The sequence below is a fragment of the Cicer arietinum genome, chromosome 6, assembly GCF_000331145.2.
Source record: "Cicer arietinum cultivar CDC Frontier isolate Library 1 chromosome 6, Cicar.CDCFrontier_v2.0, whole genome shotgun sequence".
NCBI classification, from domain to species: domain Eukaryota; kingdom Viridiplantae; phylum Streptophyta; class Magnoliopsida; order Fabales; family Fabaceae; genus Cicer; species Cicer arietinum.
The window spans coordinates 874,317-895,884 of NC_021165.2; the positions used below are offsets into that span (position 1 = coordinate 874,317).

A 21,568-nucleotide genomic window follows, 5' to 3' on the forward strand; every position below is an offset into this window, starting at 1 on the left:
TTTGTGTTACCAACTTATAATTGAAAATTCATATCTTAGCTCTAAGTTGAGTTGTAAGCGGTTTTTTAAAAAAATTATTTTTATTAATTTGAATGATAAAATAAATTTCATTTATTCAAATATCTTTATTAATTATAATTAATTAAATAAAGATTAAAAATTTGTATTAAAAATTGTATATTTTTCTATCTAAAAAATTGTTTATTCTACTTTTTTAAAATACAATGATATAATTACTATTTATGAAATACTTTATTAAAAGACATTTAACCTGATCCATAAATATATATATTAATAAAAAATTATTAATAGTACAAAATAGCAATAATAATTTGAGATAAAAAAATAAATAAAACACTTTAAAAATGAGACGAAAAAAGAAAAAAATAACTGTGACATTTATATTTAAACATTTAAGCAGCACCAGATCCGATGCAATGATTTTGATCACGACGAACTTAATTATGTATTTGAATATTTTCATGGTTTTATATAGTAACTTTATACTTTTTTTAGTAGAAAAATATTTTTTTAAATTTTTTTGTTTAGATATATTTAATACAGCTATAAATCTCAAACCAGCATATTCATGTGTAATATTCAAATATAATTTAAGAAGATAACTATTAAATAAGAAATCTTTCAATTGTATTTTAACTTAAAAATATTAAAATTGTTATGTTGAATTTTATGTTTTGATTTCAAATTTAAAATCTCATATTCGTATTTATAAATTTTTGGTAATATTTATCATTTCATCTAATAATAAAAATAAAATTAAACTAAAAAAATATTGATGATAAATCAAACTAGAGAGTTTTATTTAAACTTTTAAAATTATGTAAATGTAATACTTGTAATAGTAATTTTTCTTTTGGTTTATAATGCATTTATGATATATAATTTATAAATAATAAATAGTATTATCAATTTAAGAAAATGCGTGACGGCAGTAACCCCATCCATCTCACCCCAAAATGTTTATTTTTTCCTTTTGTTTTAACTATATGATTTTATTTCTATATAATGAAGGAGATACTGGTAAGGTAACTGAACGGAGGAGTCGATCAGTGGGTTGAAAATTGGGTCACCTCTAACATTATTTTATACAAGACTAAAATTTATTATAACCATAACAACCAAATCATTTTATCACATTATATTATCTGACTCAAAAGAAAAAAGGCTCCATTTTTTTATACAAGTCAAACACAAATAAACAGAAATTGGAAAAATACTTATCAAAAGAAAAAAGTAACTATTTAAGAAGACAAAAAAGATATTAAATTGAAATAATTTTTTATTTATTTATCGATTGAATTTAATTTATTAAAATTTACTTTTTTAGAAATTAAAAAATTTAAAATAAAAAAATAATTTTTTTTTATAGGTAAGATGAATTCACCCGCAATCACAATGGATTCATCAACACATGAATAATGAACGAACTGAAAAGAAAAAAAGAAAAAAAAAAGAAAGAAAAGGAAGGGAAGGATAAAAAAAACATGGACCACAAAAAAGAGATAAACAAAGGGAAAGCAATAAAATGGACATACACAGTCCCTGATAGGAAAAGCCAAATCTAAATATTTCCTATTATCTCTGTCTCATCTCTTTATCTTTATTATTATTATTATTATTTCTCCACAACACCAAAGGTTTTTCAATCTCTCCACGTGGCACACACAATACATTTGGGGTTTGGTTTGTGTTGGGTTGGGTTTGGGACTTTGGGTTAGGGGTTAAGTATGAGGGTTTAGGTGGGGAAGTTGACCTGTTATAACCGGTAATAAAATACTTTTACTGGCTAGTCCGGTTATGTGGTCAAAACAACGTAGCTATAAAGGGTTTAAGGGTACTGTTGCGTGGGTATTGGTGGGTTTTTGTGTCCTAAACTCTTCTATCTACTATTCTATCTATTCTATTGTTTTCTTCCATCTCACAACACAATAAATAAAATTACATTTAAAAACAAAAAAAGAAAAAAAAATGAAAATTTCTCATTTTTATTGAAAAACAGAGAAACCTTGAGGATTTGGTATTTTCAGTTGTAAATTTCTTATAGATCTCACACATTTTCCGACAGTTTTTTCTGCTTTGGTTTCCTACCATCATCATCAAGTTTCTACACTTTTTTTTCTCCTGACAGAAAATTGGTTTCCTCGGAATTTTCGTTACGTGATCATAACTTGATTCCTCGGATCGTTGTTCGAATGTTGTTTTTTTGAAAAGGTGAGTTGTTGTTTTTTATGTTTTGGTGCATGTAAGTGGTTTGAATTTTGGGTTTTGGTGTTTTTTTTTCTTGATCTCATCATGGCGTGAAGATTGTTTTGTTAAATCTGCATATTTGTCATTGAATTATATATGGAAATTCAGATAGAAGGAGAAATTGTAGTTGCTTTGTACACAATTTTTGTTCTAACATGTGAAGATTCTGTTTTTTTCTATTAAAAAATTATGAGGTTGAGTTGAAAATTGAGAATTGAGATCCGATCGTGGTAGTTAAGATGTTTTTGTCGTATGCTACTGGTTTTTTGTTCATTTCAATATGAAAAGTTTGAATTTTTTCTTGTGGGGGGTTTTAGACTTATTTTTGTGTTGAACATCATGTTCTTTGATTTATGGAGAACAGAAAATTTGATTATCTGAAATGGTTTGTTTTGTGTTGATCTCCAACAATTAGCACTCATCAACCTGTTGCAGCCAATAGCAGTTTTTTTTTTTTTTTTTCTTTCTTTATAGTTTTGATGATGTTGAATTTTAAGATCCTTGGGCGTGTGTGTTTTCTTTTTTATTTTGATCATGGATTTGCAGATGATTTCTTTTATTACCGTGAAATTGGAATTGTTTCCTGAAATTCCATGGAATTAGTGTGAATCCATATTAGCAATGATCTTTCATGTGATCAATTTCCGGTTTCTGTTACTGCTGTGATCTAGATTCAAATTCAACCATTGCAGCCAATAGCAGCCTATTTCATTGTTTGTTGTTACGCCATGTTTAATGAAATTGAATCCGTGTCTTGAATTGGTAGTTTTTGGAGTTGTTTTAAATCTGATCTTAATTGTTGTTACAGTTATTGTTTGGATGGATTTTATGACAGATTTGGTTTCTCTTAAGTTTTGTTTCTTGGTCTTTGTGATTTTTCATCATATTTATTTCACTTGGACTTCAATGCTTGTTGCCAAATTAATGTTGTGATGAATTTTCCTTTTTTGCCTTTATGGAATTGTGAAGGAGGTCTTAAATTATCTCCAACATAATATAAATCCATGTGGAAAAAAATTGTCCGGATTTATTGAAGATTAGATTATTCAACTCGTATTCCTTGGTAGTATGTAAATAATCAAAAACTGTTTGACTATATATTAACTGTTATTTGAAATAGTTTGAAAAAGCAAAAAGGTGAAAATTAACTTTGTATGTCTTCATTCAATGTTATGACAGTGACAAAGATCTAGTGAATTGATGCTTCTGTTTAAACTATGGTGTTGAAGAGGAGGGTAAATTATGGATTCACTGGCTTTCAAGTTCCCGTTATTCCCAGAGCTCCTAGATCTGCAAGAGTAAGTACTTGCTTCATTTTTGGAATTTGTTTTGTGTATTTCTTTTTTGGTGTTTTGAACTCTATTTTAATCCGTTTAAGTTTGATAATTGTTCAGAGGAGGAGTCCATTAAAAAACTCGGTTGAGGATGGTGAAGCTTGTGCATTTGAAATATTGGCATCTTTAGCTGGCAAGCTGTTGCAGGAGAGTGAAAGTTCTGCTTGTAGCAATGCATCTGAAGGAAATCATCATTGTTCGTTTAGCCAAGGCATCATCGTGCAAGATCGAAAAAATGAAGTTAAACCATCAATAACAGAGGGAGTTCATCAGGGTAGCTGTACAGAGAGTATTTTTACAACCAATGTAGCCTCAAAAAACAATGATCAGAAACCTCTTCTGCATGCCAAGACTGATTGTTCGTTAGGACACATTTCAGTTAATAATAATTCTGATAATTTGGAAAAAGCTAAAGCTAATGTGAAGACCGAAACTGTCGAATCAGATAACAAATATGGTAGTTATACTAATAGATTAGTAAAAGCTCCTGAAAATTTCAGGAAGTCTTGTAACAGGAAAGTAAAGAAAGGATTCAGATTGGAACAGGAAGCTGGTGTTTCAAATTATCACAGATCAACTTCGGCTGATAAATGTGGTTTGAAAGACCGGTTGGAATTGTACATGTCTCCTGCTCTTGTTGACTCGAAAGTTAATGTAAAAAAATATCCACTTCATAGGAAGCCTTTTCCCACTGATTCCTTTACCAAGCGTGGGAATGGCATTAAGTTAGATTTTAGAGATGATGACGAAAACTTTATAAGGTACACAAAGGTTTGCGCTAAGTCAAAGGCTTTTAGGTCTCCACGACGCATTGCGCATCGTAGAATCAAGAATCTGCTGTCTTCTAAATACTGGAAGGTTGCTCCGAAGTTGAAGGACTGTGAACTTTCAAGATCTGGTAAGTGCGGTACCAAATGCATACTATGTCAGCTTAGTTTTTATTGTGTTTTTTACTGAAAGTAACAATGATTCTTAAATTTGCAGATCTTGAAGTACCTCTTTATCGTAAGAGGAAGACTAGTCACGGTTTCGACAGATCTCACCACAGCAATGTTGTTAAGAGGAGGAGATTCTTTGATCGCGTTTCTGCAGTAATTTCTGATGGGGGATTCAGCAGTGAGAGTGTGTCCAATTCGCCTGAGAAAGGAGCGAATGGACACAAGCCTAGCTCTTCTGCAAAAATGCATGTAACTGAGGATTCTCATGGTAACTAATTCTCCAATATTCCTTCGTTGTTTATCTTGATTGTTAAGTAAATAGTTACTTATGTTTTGTATATTCATTGTGAACAGTGAAGTTTAGCATTAAATCATTTAGGATACCAGAGCTTTACATTGAGGTCCCCGAAACTGCAACTGTTGGTTCACTAAAGGTATAAATAGCATTTTGCCAAATATAAAAATTGATATATTTTCGTTTTAAAAATTATTATTGGTATCAAACATTTGTCCATTTTTAAAAAGAAAGAAAATGAATTGTATCTTTCAACGGTCTAGATCTAACCATTGCATTGTGTATTTTTACAATTTTTTTTTTGTAGAGGACAGTCATGGAGGCAGTGATGGGTATAATTGGAGGCGGTATGCATGTTGGTGTTCTTCTTCAGGGGGAAGAAATCGGAGATGACAATAGAACACTTGAGCAGACTGGTTTATCTTGCAATGAGAATCTCGATTCCCTCAGTTTCATGTTGGAGCCTAGTTCTCTATTAGCTTCTCCAATTTCTTGTGTTGGTGATCCTTCTTCTCAATGCGAAACATCCGAACCTATCAGGTGAGCTATATTTCATAACATAGTTTCTTTTCATTGCCATAGCTGATTTATCAAGTGCAAATGATAGTGCTTGTAAATCAAATTTACTTATGATTCGGTTGATTATTATTTGAGAAACTATAGCTAATAGCATCATTTAATTTTTTTAGGTCTCCAGAAACTCCGGCATTAGATTCAGGGATAACCGATATCATACGTGACTCTTATTTGCTGACAAATCAAGGCAACCTAGTTGAAAATAACCATGACTCTACTAGTTCCCCTATTGATACCATAGTTGACGAAATAACTCCAGATTCCAGAGCGATAGTTGCTCTTCCGGCTAGTAACGAAGCATTAGCTGTGGTTCCTGTGAGTCAGAAAATCAAGCGCTCTGAATTTGTACAGCGTCGAACCAGGAGACCATTCTCTGTGTCCGAGGTAGAAGCACTTGTTCATGCAGTTGAAGAACTTGGGACCGGAAGGTATAACTTTTATTTATTAATATCAGCTTTACCTGAAAATGCAAATAGACATCAAAACTAGCTTGCTGATAATGTTTATGCCTTGCAGGTGGCGTGATGTTAAGTTGCGAGCTTTTGATAATGCAGATCATAGAACTTATGTAGACTTAAAGGTAAATTGTTTCTTTCCTTCCCTCTGGACTCAAAATGTCCTTTAACTCAAGCAATTAACTTCACATTGTTAACTAGAAAGATATAATGCATACTAGGTATTTGAGTTCATTGTTGATATTTGCAATGATTCAATATGTTTTACGTGTACCTCCTCTAGAATGAAATATCAGCATAAAAGATATTTGAAAACCAGATACATCAACTTTTCAAATACCATTTTTGCTTATATTTCATTCAAGAGGGAGTAGTTTGGTAAAAAGAAACATAGCTTAATTTGCTCATGACGATTGATGAGACTTATATGTGTGTGCAGGATAAGTGGAAAACACTAGTGCACACTGCAAAAATATCTCCTCAACAAAGGAGAGGAGAACCAGTACCTCAAGAGCTTTTGGACAGAGTTTTGGGTGCACATGCTTATTGGTCACAGCACCAAATCAAGCAACATGGTAAGCATCAATGTGGAACAGGAGGAGCATTGAAGATGATCACAGAAGCCTCAGTTGAAAGGATGTCCAGTCAAGTGTAAAAAGAAAATACTTGTGTTGTTGAACAGCAAAAAAGAAAAAACTTGTACATTTTTATTCAATTTCATGTAATAATAAATATTCTCACACCAAATTCTTTGCCAACCGTTAATTGCATGTGGGTTGCCATTTTGTAAATGATTTGATGTAATAAAGTACTCTAACAGGGTCTTGTGATGTTCTTTGATTTTTTTTTTTCGATTCATTTTTCATTTGTATGTAGCAATTGTTGAAAGAACATAAGAAAAAGGAAAAATGATTTCCTTGTTATACCCTCTTTCTTTCTATTTATAGAATTTGTTTTTCTTGCAACGTTTGTAAGTTCTTTTTTTAGTATTTCATTTGAGGTTCTCTATATTGTCTTGGTCTAGTGGTAGTCAATTTTGAATTGATTGACAATATATTATCAATTTTTCACATCAACCAAATATTATCTCTCAAGTCGGATAAAATCATTATAAACGGGAAATTTCTTTTTAGAGATTTTTTTTTTAGAGATTTAACTATATTTTTAGGACAGAAATTGAATGCAGAATATCTGATTACACTAAAAGAGATTCTTCCCGTTTCATTCAAGTGTTTTTGAGTTAATACCAAATTTTTTAATAACAAAAATTAAATTAGTAATATGTGTTATACCAAATTAATTTTAAGGATCTATTTTCAAAATCTTTTTTGAAAAGTCTATATTTGAATTGCACTCTTTTTTTACTTTTTAATGATAAAAGTAATTTACAAAATTGGAAACAAATAATATTCGGGTAATTGATTTGGATAATAATGATTGATGGTTACCAAATGAGTCGTAATTGGCTCACAATGTTTCACAATGTTTTTGGTGTGAATGACTTGCAAAATTTTGAAATCACATCTTATCCATATTTATCACAATATGAGCTCATGGATATGGCCCACCATTATTATGAGTTTGTGATAACTACGATCTCTTTTATTTTTTATTTTTTTATATTTTTTTTATTTAATTTTTCAGTAGACGAAGACAAGGTGGGCTTGAGGACATTGATGGCCGTAACAAAGAATATTCCTTCCCTTCTCTTACCGGATCCTTATCTGCACCTTGCACGAAATTCCATATGCACGTGCACCATACATATTACAAATCAATTTTATTTTGCAATAAGAAATATAATGGCTGAGAAAAATGTGAGAAACAATATTATTCATTGGTATTTATATATTTTAGTTTAATATATGACGTTGAAATATTATTTTTATTTCTATTTTAAAAATAAGTGTATAAGTATTATCTATATTAATTAATTTTTATATTATGTTTGGGAAATAATTTAGCCTAAAACAATATTGAATGTTTAGATAGATAATTATGGACATCTTTTTTATTTAAACAATATATCCTTTTTTACTCTTTTATTTTAAATTTTAGAAGTAATATAGAATCAAGATAATTAAACTTTTCATAAAATATATTAATTAAAGTTGCAATCTATATATTTATAAATCAGTCAATTATAATTACTAAAAAAATAATTATAATTATAATTGATTCTAAAGACTCAATCATAATCACAAAAAAAATATTAATTATAATTATAATTACTTCTAAAATAATATAAATAGTTGTTATTTTTAATGGTGTAAATTTTTTTACACAAACAAGTAAAAATAAAACTCTACTTTGCAAGCAAACGTAACAATTATAATCATGAGTACCATTAGAGCATAACCCTTAGAGTCAATTGATCTAAAACTTGAAACTTCATATTTAGTTTTAATTAAATTCGTTGGGGTCAAAAGTTTTGTGGCTCAAGGGTTTTATTTATTCCAGGCACACTACCCTTCTTTTTGTTTCATAGAGACGGGACTCTTTGGCCGTTTCCGTGATTGCTAAAATAATGAGTACATTATTTAAATGATTTAGTAAGATAGTGTTTGATACGTAGAGAGAACAAAATGGAATGGAATTACTATCATCTTATCTCTTTGGGTATAATTTTTTAATATAATTAAAATATGTAGTATTACTTTTAGTCTTTTACTTTATTTGTTAACTATTTAACTGTTTATAATAAAACCATCTATAATACTAAAACATAAAGCTATAGAAGCATCTACAACAATTATTCGTAAGTGTGTTGTTACGAACCGATTTTTATTCCACTTCTACTATTAGTGATAATGTGATGTCAATAGTAAACATTCATCTTTTGTAAGAACCAAATTATAATCATTAAAAAATAATTTTGCTCAATAAAAATCAAGTGCAAGGATATAAGATAGTTTGTTTCATTCATTTTTTTATAAACAAATATTAGTTGATTGTTATTAAGTTATGTTATGACGGCTTCTCTAATAGGCTGACCTATTTAAATAAATAGACTTTAAAAATAGTTTGAATCTAGCTTTGAATAGGCCAAACCAAACCATAAATAGGCCAGATCATAGACCCACGAACAGTCGAACCTATTCTCATCCCTAATTCTAGACAAATTGCATGGTTGTCTATGCACTCCTAACTTCTCTATTAGTGAGAGATCATTTAAAGGGTTAACCCTTCTTATTTTGGAGCCAAATCTTCCTTACCCTATCCAATCAACAGTTGCACCCTCAACACATTTTGAAAATGAATGAAAAACAAAAATGGTTTAACAATTCCTAATTCAAAACTATTATTGTAAGTAAATACAAAGTTGAATATGAATGAAAAACTTTACAAATGTATCTTTTACCATCCCCGTGTTCTATATAGGTTATATGAGATGAATGTGTCATTATTATTCATTCCATTTACAGAAAAAATTATCTGAATAAAAATTGTATAAACAACTCTTTTTCCTTATCAATTTTTGTCATAGTAAGTCAAATCTTCTTGATTGTTTCAGTTGAAGGCTTGCTTAATGAATGGATCATCGAATTTGGGTTCGGCCCAGTGACCAAAGGCCTGTATCTTTAACTGGGGTCTGAAAGGAAATAAACAGAAAAATTAGGAGAAGCTTCAAGTAGCATTGAAAACATATAAGATAAGGCTAATTTAAAGTGAGCAATTAATTCACTTTATTAGAGAATAAAGTGAACATCAAGAGTTATTAAACAAGTTAATGGTTGATTTATTTGCACATGTATAACAAGTTAATGGTTGATTTATTTGCACATGAATAACAAATTACCCAATAAAATATCACAACCAATGAATTTTTCACGTTACTAGAGAATTAAGTAAATAACAAGTTATATCAAGAGTTATTAAACAAGTTAATGGTTGATTTATTTGCACATGTATAACAAATCACAAGCCATTAAAATATCGACCAATGAATTTTCATGTTACTAACTACTCACTTTAGATGAACCAAATCAAGAAACATAATAGGCAATAATTGAAAATTGGTCACATGCTTACAGGTGTTTTAACTGATGGGAAAACATTCCAAAACCGCAGCGTTTCATCCCCAGCACCAGTCACTATTGTCTGCATTATCCAACATTAAATTTAAAATGATGAAAAAAAAAAAAGATCAATTTGTATTTTTATTTATATATTTATAATATAGTATAGTAAAAAAGGAATCATGCTGCTATGTGGACTAACCTGACCATCAGGAGACATTGCAAGGTATAGTACTCTCATGCTGTGTCCAGTTAGAGTTGCAACCTAATAAACAAAATTCCAAATGGTTAAGACATTTTATAGTTGATAAATAATAATTTCTGTTTGGATTTTTTTCAAAAATATCTGAAAATCTCAAAGTAAAGTACCTTTGTTAGTGATGGATATTTCCACACCATGATTTGATTTTGTGAGTAACCATGAGTACTTACTAGCTCATTCACATTTTTACTCCAAGCAAGGTTACAAACCTGCAAGATTATGTATGCATTAAATACTTCGTTTGAATATATGGATTCTTCTTATAGTACTGTACAAAAAAGAGGTGAGAAAATAAACCTGGCTTCCAGTGTCAACAGAGTTCAATTGGTGGCCATTTGTAGTGTTCCAGAAACGAATGCATCTATCAGCAGTTCCACCTCCAGACACAAGGAGGTTGCTCTGGTGAGGTGACCAAGCAATGGCCTTCACCGCGGCAGTGTGCTCTGTAAGTCTTAAAGTTGGTTGCTGAGAGTGCTGATTCCATACCAAAAGCTGCTCACATATGATAAAGTATGACCTCGAAGAGGTGAGTTAAACCACTAGAAAAATACTAAACAAAAAGTATAGAATGAAGCAAATTTTGTGTTTAATTTTTAGTCTTGGTAAAGAAAAGGAAAGAAATAGAGGCATACCTGATTATCATTACCACCAGAAGCAAGTTCTCTGTCATCACAGGACCATTTCAATCCACATACCTGTCAAGTTGAAGGATGAAAATTGCAATCAATTTCTCTACTTACAATTGACCTTATAATAAAACATTACTACCAGGTTCGTGGTTCTAAACTGCGGTCTGCAACTGCGGTAAGTATATAGTGGTTTTAGAATTATCCGCTACGGTGTTGCAACCGCAATTGCAGCCACATCCATTGCATTTGCCTGCAATTTAACATGTGTGTATTTGTCAAGTTATTTTCTTACCTCAGACTTGTGGCCAACAAGCTTTCCGACAAAGTCACTTGAAACCCTCATGTCATGCTGAAGTATGTTTCTATCTCTGCTTCCTGAAGCCAAAATGCGAGAATTCCATGCCAAGACACCCGTTCTTGTTTGATGCCCTCCCATTGTTCTGACCTTTTTGCATTGAGTACCATCCCAAATCTGTACCATAATGCAAAAAGTTTGTTAATCTTTATCATCAAATACATGGATAGGTATAAAAAACCAAATCTAAGTAAGCTAATAAGGTTTGTACCTGAACTTGACCAAGGTTTGTACCAATAGATATGAAAGAACCTTCCCTGGTCCACTGGACAGAACAGACACCATCATAAGGCCCTAAGTCACACAGCTTAGTCACCTGAAAGCCACATAAACAAGCATATATGTTACAATTTGATTGTACTTGTTAAGAGGTGTTTCTCCTTTTTTGTTTTTAACTAATGTTGTGAAATTGTTGTCAGGTTCATCATACTCACTCTGCTGTTTGAAGCATTCCAAAGATAAACACAAGTGCCAAGCCCCACTGCTAGAGTATTTTGTGAGGACCAGTCCACAAGATTCAAATAAAAGTCATCTTGAAGTGAAGGAGCATCCAGAACCTGCACAACCTTGTTCAATTTTAGCAATCAATGTTCAACAATCATCATAAGCTCTAAAAATTACTTTTGTAACTGTATGAAAGATAAACCCTCTCAAATACTTAAACTTGCAAAGGTTTTAGAGCTTGAAAGGTGGACAACGCACAATGTTCTTTAAATCTAGAGTTGAAAAAAATGAACAAGGGAATCAACTATTAAACTCATGAATGGTTCAAGATTGCCTGCAATTGGTTAGAGAAACTCTAATGTCTTGTCCATGGTTTGAAATTATGGTTGATGTCACGTTTCAGTTGCGCATCTAAAGTTAAGCCGTAAAGTAAAGGCTTACCTAGGCATGGGAGTGAGTCTAACTCAAGATCATAAAACTAGTTTGTAAAACAACGATTGTCATGAGTGAAATTAGAGTTTTTCGTAATACACAGATTGAACTCACTCACTAAGGGCTATGATATGATTCTAACTTAGGGTTTAGGTTATATGTACAACCCACAATTCAAATTTGAGGCAGGTTTAGTGTGTGACACATCAGTATCCGACATAAACATAAACACAAACACAAACACTACATAGATACATGTTTTCAGATTTGAATTAGAATTACATTATTCTTTCAATTATTAGAAAGGTGAATGTGAGCGTGGTGATAATATGTTGAGAAAAAGAAAAAGGGAAAAGAGAGAAAAGGAAGAGCTTGCCTTGTGAGGTGTCTTGGGGACTTTCCTAGGAGGCTTAGGAGGAGTAGAACAGTCGGAAGAGAAAGCAGAATGATGACCTAAAACCGAAGGGGAAAAAGGCGAAGAAGGACCAGAATGATCCGTCTTAAACCTTAGCATATTCTTACTAGGACTCATCATAGGTTCAGATTTTTGAACACCGGGAACACCACAACCTGCAGGAGAAGAAGGAGAAGCGAAATCAGATCCAAAAAGCTCCGATTTCAACAACCTCGAATAAGCCTCGTTACTCCCTTCTTTAACAGGCGATGGTTTGTCGATTAATCCGAATGTGTGGAGTCTGGAAGATGATCTACAGGGTATGAATCTGTCACTACAAGATGAAGATTTTGAAGGTGATGATACTGATGAGAGATTTGAGATTGCACGCGGTGAAGCTGATGATGGTGTAGTTGAACATGTTTCCAGGCGGAGTGAGGTTATGCTGGACATTCCAGCTGGTAGGTTTATCCCTGATTTTCTTGCTTGTGGTGACTCCATTTTTTGCTTCTTTTTCTTCGATCAATTAATTAATGAATAACAAAAAATTGTTAAGTAAATGGACACTCTCTCTGTGAAATCGAGAGAGAGAGAGATTGTTTAGTTTTGAGGAAAGAAGAAGAAGAAGAGGAGATCCTTAACGGTCGAATTGTGACGAGGTTTATAGAGAGAGAAGGAGGAGCTGATATTGGTAACTTTATTAATTTATTATTATTATTTATATTCCAACGGTCAATTACCAGTCTAGGCTTCTCCTCACATAAACTTTGTATGCCGTTGAGGTTTTAGGTTCATATCATAGTGCTAACATTTAACGTTCAAGTCAAAAAAATAAAATTAACAATGGTTAAAAACTCATTTTGGTCTAAAATGTATATTTAATTAATAATAAATTTTTTAAGTGATATATGATAAAAAAATAATAAGAAATAAAAAACAAGTTTTTAATGATAAATTTTACTTTTGTAACTTCATAATTTAAATTATATAATTTTTTAGGATTTTTTTTTAATATTTACATTCTTAACAAGTGTTATTGAGTGTTATTGAGACATTAGTTATCATTTTTTTTAATATATTTAAAGACATGATATATGATAAAAAAATAATAAGAAATAAAAAACAAGTTTTTAATGATAAATTTTACTTTTGTAACTTCATAATTTAAATTATATAATTTTTTAGGATTTTTTTTTAATATTTACATTCTTAACAAGTGTTATTGAGTGTTATTGAGACATTAGTTATCATTTTTTTTAATATATTTAAAGACACGGTGACTGTGTATCACACATTATTATTATTATTATTATTATTATTATTATTATTATTATTATTATTATTATTATTATTATTATTATTATTATTATTATTATTATTATGCATATGCACAAATTATTTTCATTTTATCTTTTTAGATTTTCATATATTATCTCCATCATAATATTTTTATTCAAAGTGTCTCAATATTAAATATTGATAACTCTCTATTCAATTCTAACTTTGATTTGTTACTTTGTAGAAACCAAATTTTTATTAGACTCAACCTAATTTTATTTACCTCAACACTAAATATTGATATCTCACTCGAGTGAAATTCTAACGTTGATTTCTTACTTTGTAGAAATTAAATATCTTCCATTAGACTTAAACTCAGTTAATTTGCCTAAATTATTATTATTATTATTATTTTGGTACCAATAATAATAATAATAATAAATACATACCCGTGCACTAAATTGGAGATCTCCGTTTGCTTTCAAAATCAATTTTGATCCCCAAATCAATATTATGTAATAGCATTGAATTTAATTTAATTTTTCTATCACCTTTTTAATAAATATTTTCACGTAAAATCAATTCAAACAACTACTTTTTCTATAGTCTAAATAGAATGATATTATGTATCATATCATTTATAATTAGTTGGAGCAAATATCAAGTGAAATTATTATCCTCAATAAATAGTTTGTTAATTTCATTTTTTGCTGTTTAATTCTAAAAGAGATTCTCAATTGATAATTTATGCCTAGGATAATATTGATTTATTTAGTCCAACTATAATGTCTTATTTGTGCTTATCATTTTATTGATTTTAGTGACAGATAGCTTAAACATGTTTATTTTCTTAATATGATGATGAAGTCTTTGTCAGTTGCATTATAGATATTTCAGAAACATTGTCTTGAGGACCATGTTTATTTTCTTATTTGCTCATCAAAATAAAAAACATTGACTCGTTTTGCACTGGTTCCATGTATTTAATGGATAATATAATGATGTGGCATGCTGTTTTTTTCCCCTCAACCTATTTTTCTAAAAAAAATGTTTTAATAATTTAGAGTTCGATGAATACGTAAGTAAAGTCTAGTGAAAAATTATTCTAACAAAATTCAAATTCTCTTAATCGATTCACCATTTTGTAAAAGAGCACTTGATTGTGGTAAGGGGTAACCAACAAGCATTGCTTAAATTATGTATGCAGAGATCACATATTTCTACACATTACTCACAGGAAAAGAGAGTGAAAAACTATATAGACAACTACAATTAAAATTAAACAAAAGTGTCATCAGTAGCATAATCTTAGGTTTAGCAACAGCATGGAGAGTAAGTTAGATTAGTGAACAATAATATATTGTCTAACTCGAGGTATGATGTTCAAGACATTACACTGTACCAAGTTATAAAATCAATTACAACGAATATTTTAGTTGATAACTACGAAGCCAGTCTTCGCCATTTACATCATAATCCATCCTAGTGAATGTTTGTGTGTGGAAACCTGGGGCCGATGCATAAGCAGACGCCCCACGCCATGCATCCATAACCGGATCAAGTGCTCTAACTATTTTAATAGGTGAACCACAGGGTCTAATCATCCGAATTCCAGCTTCGAGGCGTTCAATGATGCCAGGGAAAAGTGAACTCCCACCAGTCACAAGTATGGAATTAGTCAGCCTCTCTTCGAGCTTTTCGTCCTTACATGATAACCTTCTCATCGAGACCCCGGCCATCTCATCTAATCCCACCTGATCAACCCCAATCCAGTTTGGACTGAACAAAATTTCAGGGCACCTAAACCTTTCAACACCGAAAACAATTTGAAAATCTTCTTTCGTGAGTGGACGAGTGCGTGGCGCCTCAGCAGGTTGGGAGCTACCCGTTTCTACTTTGGGCACAAATGTTGGATCCAAGAGCTACCAAACCAACAACATATCAGCAAGATTCTTTTGAGTCATCAAAAGCCTTTGATACAAGGAAATCTACAATAACCATGCAATGATGCAAACAGACGCGACAACGCAGTAAAAAATTTAGGGTTTGCATTATAAAAGACAAAGCCTAACCTGGAGCCTTGAAGAGATGCGAGCTAGCTCTGTGTTATCTTCATCCGGTTCCTCATCGTCGTCGTCATTATCTTTGCTCATCAATTTGTAAAGTTGCCAATCTTCGTCTTTGGCACCAAATGTATCCTCGCCCTTACCACGATCAAAGGCAGCAGTTGTCAGGAGGCGCATTCTCTCCCTTTGAGCAGCATTGAGTCTCTCGCCACGACCAACACTACCCGCCAAACCATTTCCATTTGTGGAGCCTCCATTTGTCTTGAGCCGTTTGCGTTGGTCAATTTTCTCTGAAAGGTCCTTGTATCTGGAACGCAATTGTTCCAAGTAAAGTTCTGGGTTCTCCCTATGTTAAGAAGGTCCAAAAGAAAAAACCAATCAGAAACGTTCTAAAGCATAAAATAAATACTACTATTTAGAAGTATTCAAGCCATGTCCTAAACATTAAGGTAGACACTTTTCTCTCCCTTGTTAAGGAACTTAGTAACCTTAAATTCCACAGGTTATTGCTCTCCCATTTAGATTTTTTCATTTTACTAAGCTGAACATAATCTCTGGCTCAAATGAATATGCAAGGGACGAATCTAGAAATCAATCGAACAGGGGGGCAGATTTTTTTTGTTAATAAAGATTATATAAAATTATTACTATGATATTTAAAAAAATAATATAATTTTATAAATACACTAGCAAGTTTGTATCGGGGGAGGGGCTGCAGCACACCCTTAAACCCCCTGGATCTGTCCCTGCAACAGAGTAAATTTTAATCAAACTCAAATAAATTGAAGTATGATACATACAGGCGCTTCTCCTCCTCTAGTTGTTGTTTCCTCTCTCTTTCCAGCCCCTCTTCATAGCGCTTCTGTTTTAATCGCTGCCTCCCTTCAGACATAGATTTGATTGACAACTGTTTCCTCTTTTCAACAAGCTATCAAAAGAGTAAAACCCAATGAACATAGCAACCTTTTCATGGTATGTCAACAATACACAAAGAAATGATTTGGATATAAAGATTATAAGTAAATATTAAGCAAAAAATTTACAACCACATTTAAAATAAATGATGTGAAGACAGGGAGTTCAATCTCACAATGCACGTGATAAAAAAATTATACAAAAATAAAATAAAAAATAAACTAACCTGGTCTGCAGTCAGCATGTCATCGGGGATGTTTATAAGAGAATACTTCTCATTAGTGGCAGAGTCAGCCTTTTCAATCTCAGCTTGGTCACTCTTTGATTCACCTTTTGCTTTCCGTAATGATTGCACAACTTTACTACGGGCAGATTCTATTTCCTGCCTAGAGACATAGCCGGTCTCTGCTAAGAAAGATGGTACATTGCTCTCTTGAACATGTGCAAGTTGATTCAAAAGAAATTCCAAACCATGCAATTCATTTTCCAGCTCATTTATTTTGGACGACCTCTTTGCCTCCGCCATTTCTCGCAACCTTTGACCTTGTTTCTCTCTTATTGCTGCCTTTCTTGCAATTTCTTCCTCAGAAGGAGGCTCCTCAGTTGGGGGCGGCACCCATGGGAGCTGCCACATTCTTGTTTTTTCTTCAGCCTCCTTGGCCCCTTGCTGTCAGAGCATTACATGAAGTACAAGTCTTAGAAACAGTTGAGGAACTTAAATGGAGAAGTCGAGAAGAAGAACCTATTTCTTACCTGAAACAGTTGAGCTTCAGAAAGATAGTCGGGTGCAATATAACAATGTTCCATCTTCAGGTCTTCAACCTTTTCCCATGTAAATCTAGCCCTGTGTTGAGAATTTAATAAAGGCTAAGAAATATAGTACATTTAGGAGTTAAATTTGGCAAATGCAGAAGCAGGATGATTTCATACTCACATATGATAAGGATATTTAAGTGAAAGAAGTTGCTTTAAATAATCAGTCACATGGAATCCACCAATATTACTACGACAGCTTCCTTTATAAATAGGCTCCCCATCAACGAACTGAATATATAAAAAATAAGATAAGGTTATTATAAGTTATAATTATAAACACTTCACACACCTGGCAGGACATCTAAATTCTATCCGCAACTCTGCGAAACAGCAGAACTGGTAATTGAAAAGTAGGAATAGTTTTTACTTTCAACTGCCCACACACCCTTTTTACAAGGACAAATATAAAATTATGTTAAAAAACATACCGGAATCACATGGGTTGTATTGAATCCAGGACACATAGCAAGACCATCTTTATCACAAACACCTCGTTGTTGATTATATTTATAGCTAAATGCTGCATCAACACCAAAGGCTGCCATGACAGCAAAGCACGATATCTTAGTGAATAAAATTACATGTGCACATCTAGCATGGAGTAGATATAAACATGCATATGCAATATGTCCAAACCAATAATAACTAGTGACAGGATGTCAAACATGGTCTGCTAGAGTTTGACATAGATGTTTTTCCCATGAATAGACCTGGTGGCCACACTTTTGTTTCTTCTACTACTAAGGCTTTTGTAAAAGATAAAGACTTTGCTATTGTAGGGTTAAAAAAGTATTAGTACCTATTGATGGAACTCCATAAGTCTGAAAAAGAAGTTCTCCCATTTTACTTCGAGACTGAACTGGGTTGCATACACATTCTGTGATCAGGATAGGATGATCAATCTGCTCTGGCATTAAACATAGAAATATGAAAGAGTGAGGCATAATGATTTAAATGCTAGAAGTGCTTAAAAAGAAAAACGTGAATTTACTAAACCAAGGAATTCTATGTCCAAGGTAACAACACCACAGAGTCACAGACCACTAAGTTTACCAGCACACCAAAATTAGGACCATTAGAGTTTAATATCGCTGAAATGTTGCGACAGCAAAGATAACATACTAATGCTTTGTAAAGGAAAATAAAAAAAACACTATTCTACTCACGGCCATACCTTTGATCCTGTTGCACCCAACCGGTCAAAAGCAAAGTCCAGAATCTAAAGATGAAACAAGTCAGTAATGTGTTCCTTGATAAGATTTTCAAAATTAATGAAGTACTACCTCCGGACTCAATTATAATAAAAAAATAAGTAATGTGTGTTGGTCTAAAATATAAGCAAATTCTAACTAATTTCATACATTGAATGTTATCATTCCCAAAATACTCTATAACTAATTCAATTTTTTTGTCATGAAACAAGTTTTGATAGAAAATGAAATGAAGATAAAGGCTGGTTGGATGATGCAATTAGGTTTTTTTATTAAATAGGAAAATTAAATGAGATTAACTACCATTCTTAATTATGTGTGCAATTAGTTGTTTTTGAATATACGAGTCCAGATTCTCCCGACGGAGTATACACTTTAAACTTCAGTAGTTGAGCGACCATATTCCTGTAATATATTAAAAATGGTACACCTCCTTAACTAGTTGTTATGAACTTATGAGCCTATGATTCCATATTCCACCTGTGACCTTAAAATGTGTCCTACCAAACCTTACCGCCTCACTTCAATCCATACATATACTTCATATGAGGAGAACAATACATCCATTTACTTGTCCACACCATAGTTACCAATATCCACGAATAATGTGAGATGCATCTCTTCCCGATTCATTCTAATAAAATCACTACCTATTTAGTGTAGCCAGCCACTTTGTTTTATCAATTTTGTATAGCCAACCACTTTTCTTTTGTTGTTTGATTTATGACTTGAATTTTGAATTCTATTGAGGTTAATATATGAAATATCAGCTTATAACTTCTTCATGTCAAATATTTTTACTCAAAAAATGTCAACTTTTTAGTTGTAATGTATCTTACGGTTCAAAATAAGATTCAATTCATGATTCATAAAATAGGACTTATGATTCACAATATGAGTCTCAATTAGATAACCATGGTTCATACTATGAAAAGGAACTTTAACACTGCTAGATGCAAGACACCATTGTTGTGTGATAGTGCTAGGAATATGTAAATCATTGAAGAAATACAGCAGTCTAAACTCTAGACAAGAAAATTCGAGGTACAGGATTTATAGCAAAGTTTGGTCTCTTAATATTTCTTTATACCACAGAAAGATTCAGAAGCTATATATCCATACAAAGGAAAAGAGAATATATTTTGGAATTTGGATAAATTTTATCATTTCAAGAATAGAAGAATCCAGGGCTTGAAAATCTGTTTCTGTTAGGATTTAGAATAACGGGAAGTTAGAGTAGTTAAATTAGTCATGAGTTGTTAGTTATGTTTCTGTTTTGGCAGTTAGAGAGTTTGTTAGGTAGTTGCTTTTGAATCCTTTCCCCCTTATCTCTTGTATGAGAAGTCTATAAATGAAGAATTCCTTTCCGTTAAAAAGGATATTTGGCAAAACATAGAAGTTAATTGGTACTCCAGTTGAAGGGTGCATTCGCCCTTGAGGAGCGTATTCACTCTTGTGTATCTTGTTCTTGGAGAGATTTTCTCCTATTATTTCTTATTCATTTCTTCCTCTAATTCTTTTGGAATCCAATTATTGGGTTCCTAAATATTGGTCCGACCTGCCGGATTAACAACTAGCAACATTATTTCATATGGCTTCTAGTATTCGTTCCGGTTAAATCTACAACTAAACGGCACAGGTTGCTCATAAGCTCAAACTTATCTTATAGCAATGGCAATAAAACAGACCACCATCTTTTTCCACTCAAATACAACTTCCAATTCTCACATACAACCATCAAATCAGAGCACTACATGAATTAAAGGTGCAACCTCACATGAATACAGCACACAAAGCAGAATCAAAATAAATCAGACTAGCATGTGAGAATGGGGATTTTTATCATAAGCACATCACAAACATATCGAAAAGGCTCAAAATCACTCACATAATTGTAACAGGAAAACTTACATATTCCATTATTTCAAATTGGTAAACAACATTGCTGTCAAATGCCGAGCGTGGTCCAGAGCGAGTACAATCAAAGTACTTCAATAATGCAGGATCATGGTCACCAACAATGGTGACAGTTTCTCCTGTGTTACAAAATGTTAAAATTTAACCATTAATTATTCAATATGCAAACAATTACCTTTATGTTTGCTGAATAAAAACTATTGTAAACCACCGCAATTAAGAACTAGCACAGCAGCTACAATATTAACTACACACAGTAATTTAGACAAACACAAACACTGAACAACATAAATAACATAGTAACTAAAATGAAGAAGAACCAAAAGCATAGAAGAAAAAAAAGTTGGAACATGTAATACCAGTGGCTTTAAGGCGTGGCCTTTGGACAATGTTGCGGAAAACAACACGGGGTTCAGTCTCACCAGCCCATCTGATAATTCACCAAAAGTAAGAAACTTTAAAGTTAAAGTCGACAACCCATCATGAAAAAATTGAAAAAAATAGAGAAAGCGAGGACAACCACAAAAAGGGTTAGTTTCAATTTTTTGAGATGAAATTAGGGTTGGAGAGAGTACCCAATACGGAAATAGGAGGCGCCATTGTCGATTACGATGGGAATGGATGAATCGAAGAGATTGTAATCGGTTTGGCGTTCAATTTTAGAAATGAAAGGCATTGTAGTAGTGAAGTGGAAGAAGGAACAGCGAGTTTTGGTTTTTATGTTACCTGCGATTCGAGAATCTGCAGATGGTGAACAAACTACTAAGTAACAAACATGGTGAGCTCCGACCCGGTCGAGAAAATTAGAATTGGGTCGTTGAAGTCAAGTAGTGTTAACTTTTTCTGTTACAGTGAATTTTGTAGTATGGGAAAATAATTTTAATTTATTTTTGTTCAATTAATTAATCATAGAAATGTTTGTAAGCGTTTTTATTAGAATATTTATTTTAGTAAAAATTTATTA

General features: G+C 32.2%; 3 protein-coding genes across 4 annotated transcripts; 1 reads left to right on the forward strand and 2 right to left on the reverse strand.

Moving 5' to 3' along the window:
- Positions 1-1,867: 1,867 nt before the first annotated feature.
- Positions 1,868-6,696, forward strand: LOC101508469 (telomere repeat-binding protein 4-like). Its single transcript, XM_004503093.4, has 9 exons — positions 1,868-2,232; positions 3,448-3,566; positions 3,663-4,500; positions 4,587-4,808; positions 4,895-4,974; positions 5,143-5,375; positions 5,525-5,839; positions 5,928-5,991; positions 6,306-6,696. The coding sequence occupies exons 2-9, from the start codon at positions 3,486-3,488 to the stop codon at positions 6,519-6,521; spliced, it is 2,049 nt and encodes a 682-aa protein (XP_004503150.1). The 5' UTR covers positions 1,868-2,232; positions 3,448-3,485; the 3' UTR covers positions 6,522-6,696.
- A 2,430-nt stretch (positions 6,697-9,126) lies between these two features.
- LOC101508775 (B-type cell cycle switch protein ccs52B) lies at positions 9,127-13,083 on the reverse strand. The gene is made up of 10 exons (XM_004503094.3): positions 12,384-13,083; positions 11,566-11,688; positions 11,343-11,447; positions 11,069-11,248; positions 10,780-10,842; positions 10,445-10,639; positions 10,255-10,356; positions 10,088-10,150; positions 9,899-9,967; positions 9,127-9,458 (listed from the first exon to the last, which is right to left on the reverse strand). The coding sequence occupies exons 1-10, from the start codon at positions 12,900-12,902 to the stop codon at positions 9,405-9,407; spliced, it is 1,473 nt and encodes a 490-aa protein (XP_004503151.1). The 5' UTR covers positions 12,903-13,083; the 3' UTR covers positions 9,127-9,404.
- Positions 13,084-15,016: 1,933 nt separating this feature from the next.
- Positions 15,017-21,439, reverse strand: LOC101509093 (actin-related protein 5). Of its 2 annotated transcripts, XM_004503095.4 has the most exons (12): positions 21,180-21,439; positions 20,964-21,034; positions 20,599-20,723; positions 18,651-18,695; positions 18,276-18,378; positions 17,905-18,014; positions 17,595-17,704; positions 17,414-17,504; positions 16,887-17,327; positions 16,546-16,673; positions 15,752-16,091; positions 15,017-15,601 (listed from the first exon to the last, which is right to left on the reverse strand). In XM_004503095.4, the coding sequence occupies exons 1-12, from the start codon at positions 21,278-21,280 to the stop codon at positions 15,098-15,100; spliced, it is 2,169 nt and encodes a 722-aa protein (XP_004503152.1). In that variant the 5' UTR covers positions 21,281-21,439; the 3' UTR covers positions 15,017-15,097. The 2 variants fall into 2 exon arrangements, with proteins under 2 accessions (XP_004503152.1, XP_012572029.1); XM_012716575.3 differs by lacking the exons at positions 20,964-21,034; positions 21,180-21,439 and having other exon boundaries at positions 18,276-18,383; positions 20,599-20,683.
- Between the last annotated feature and the right edge of the window lie 129 nt (positions 21,440-21,568).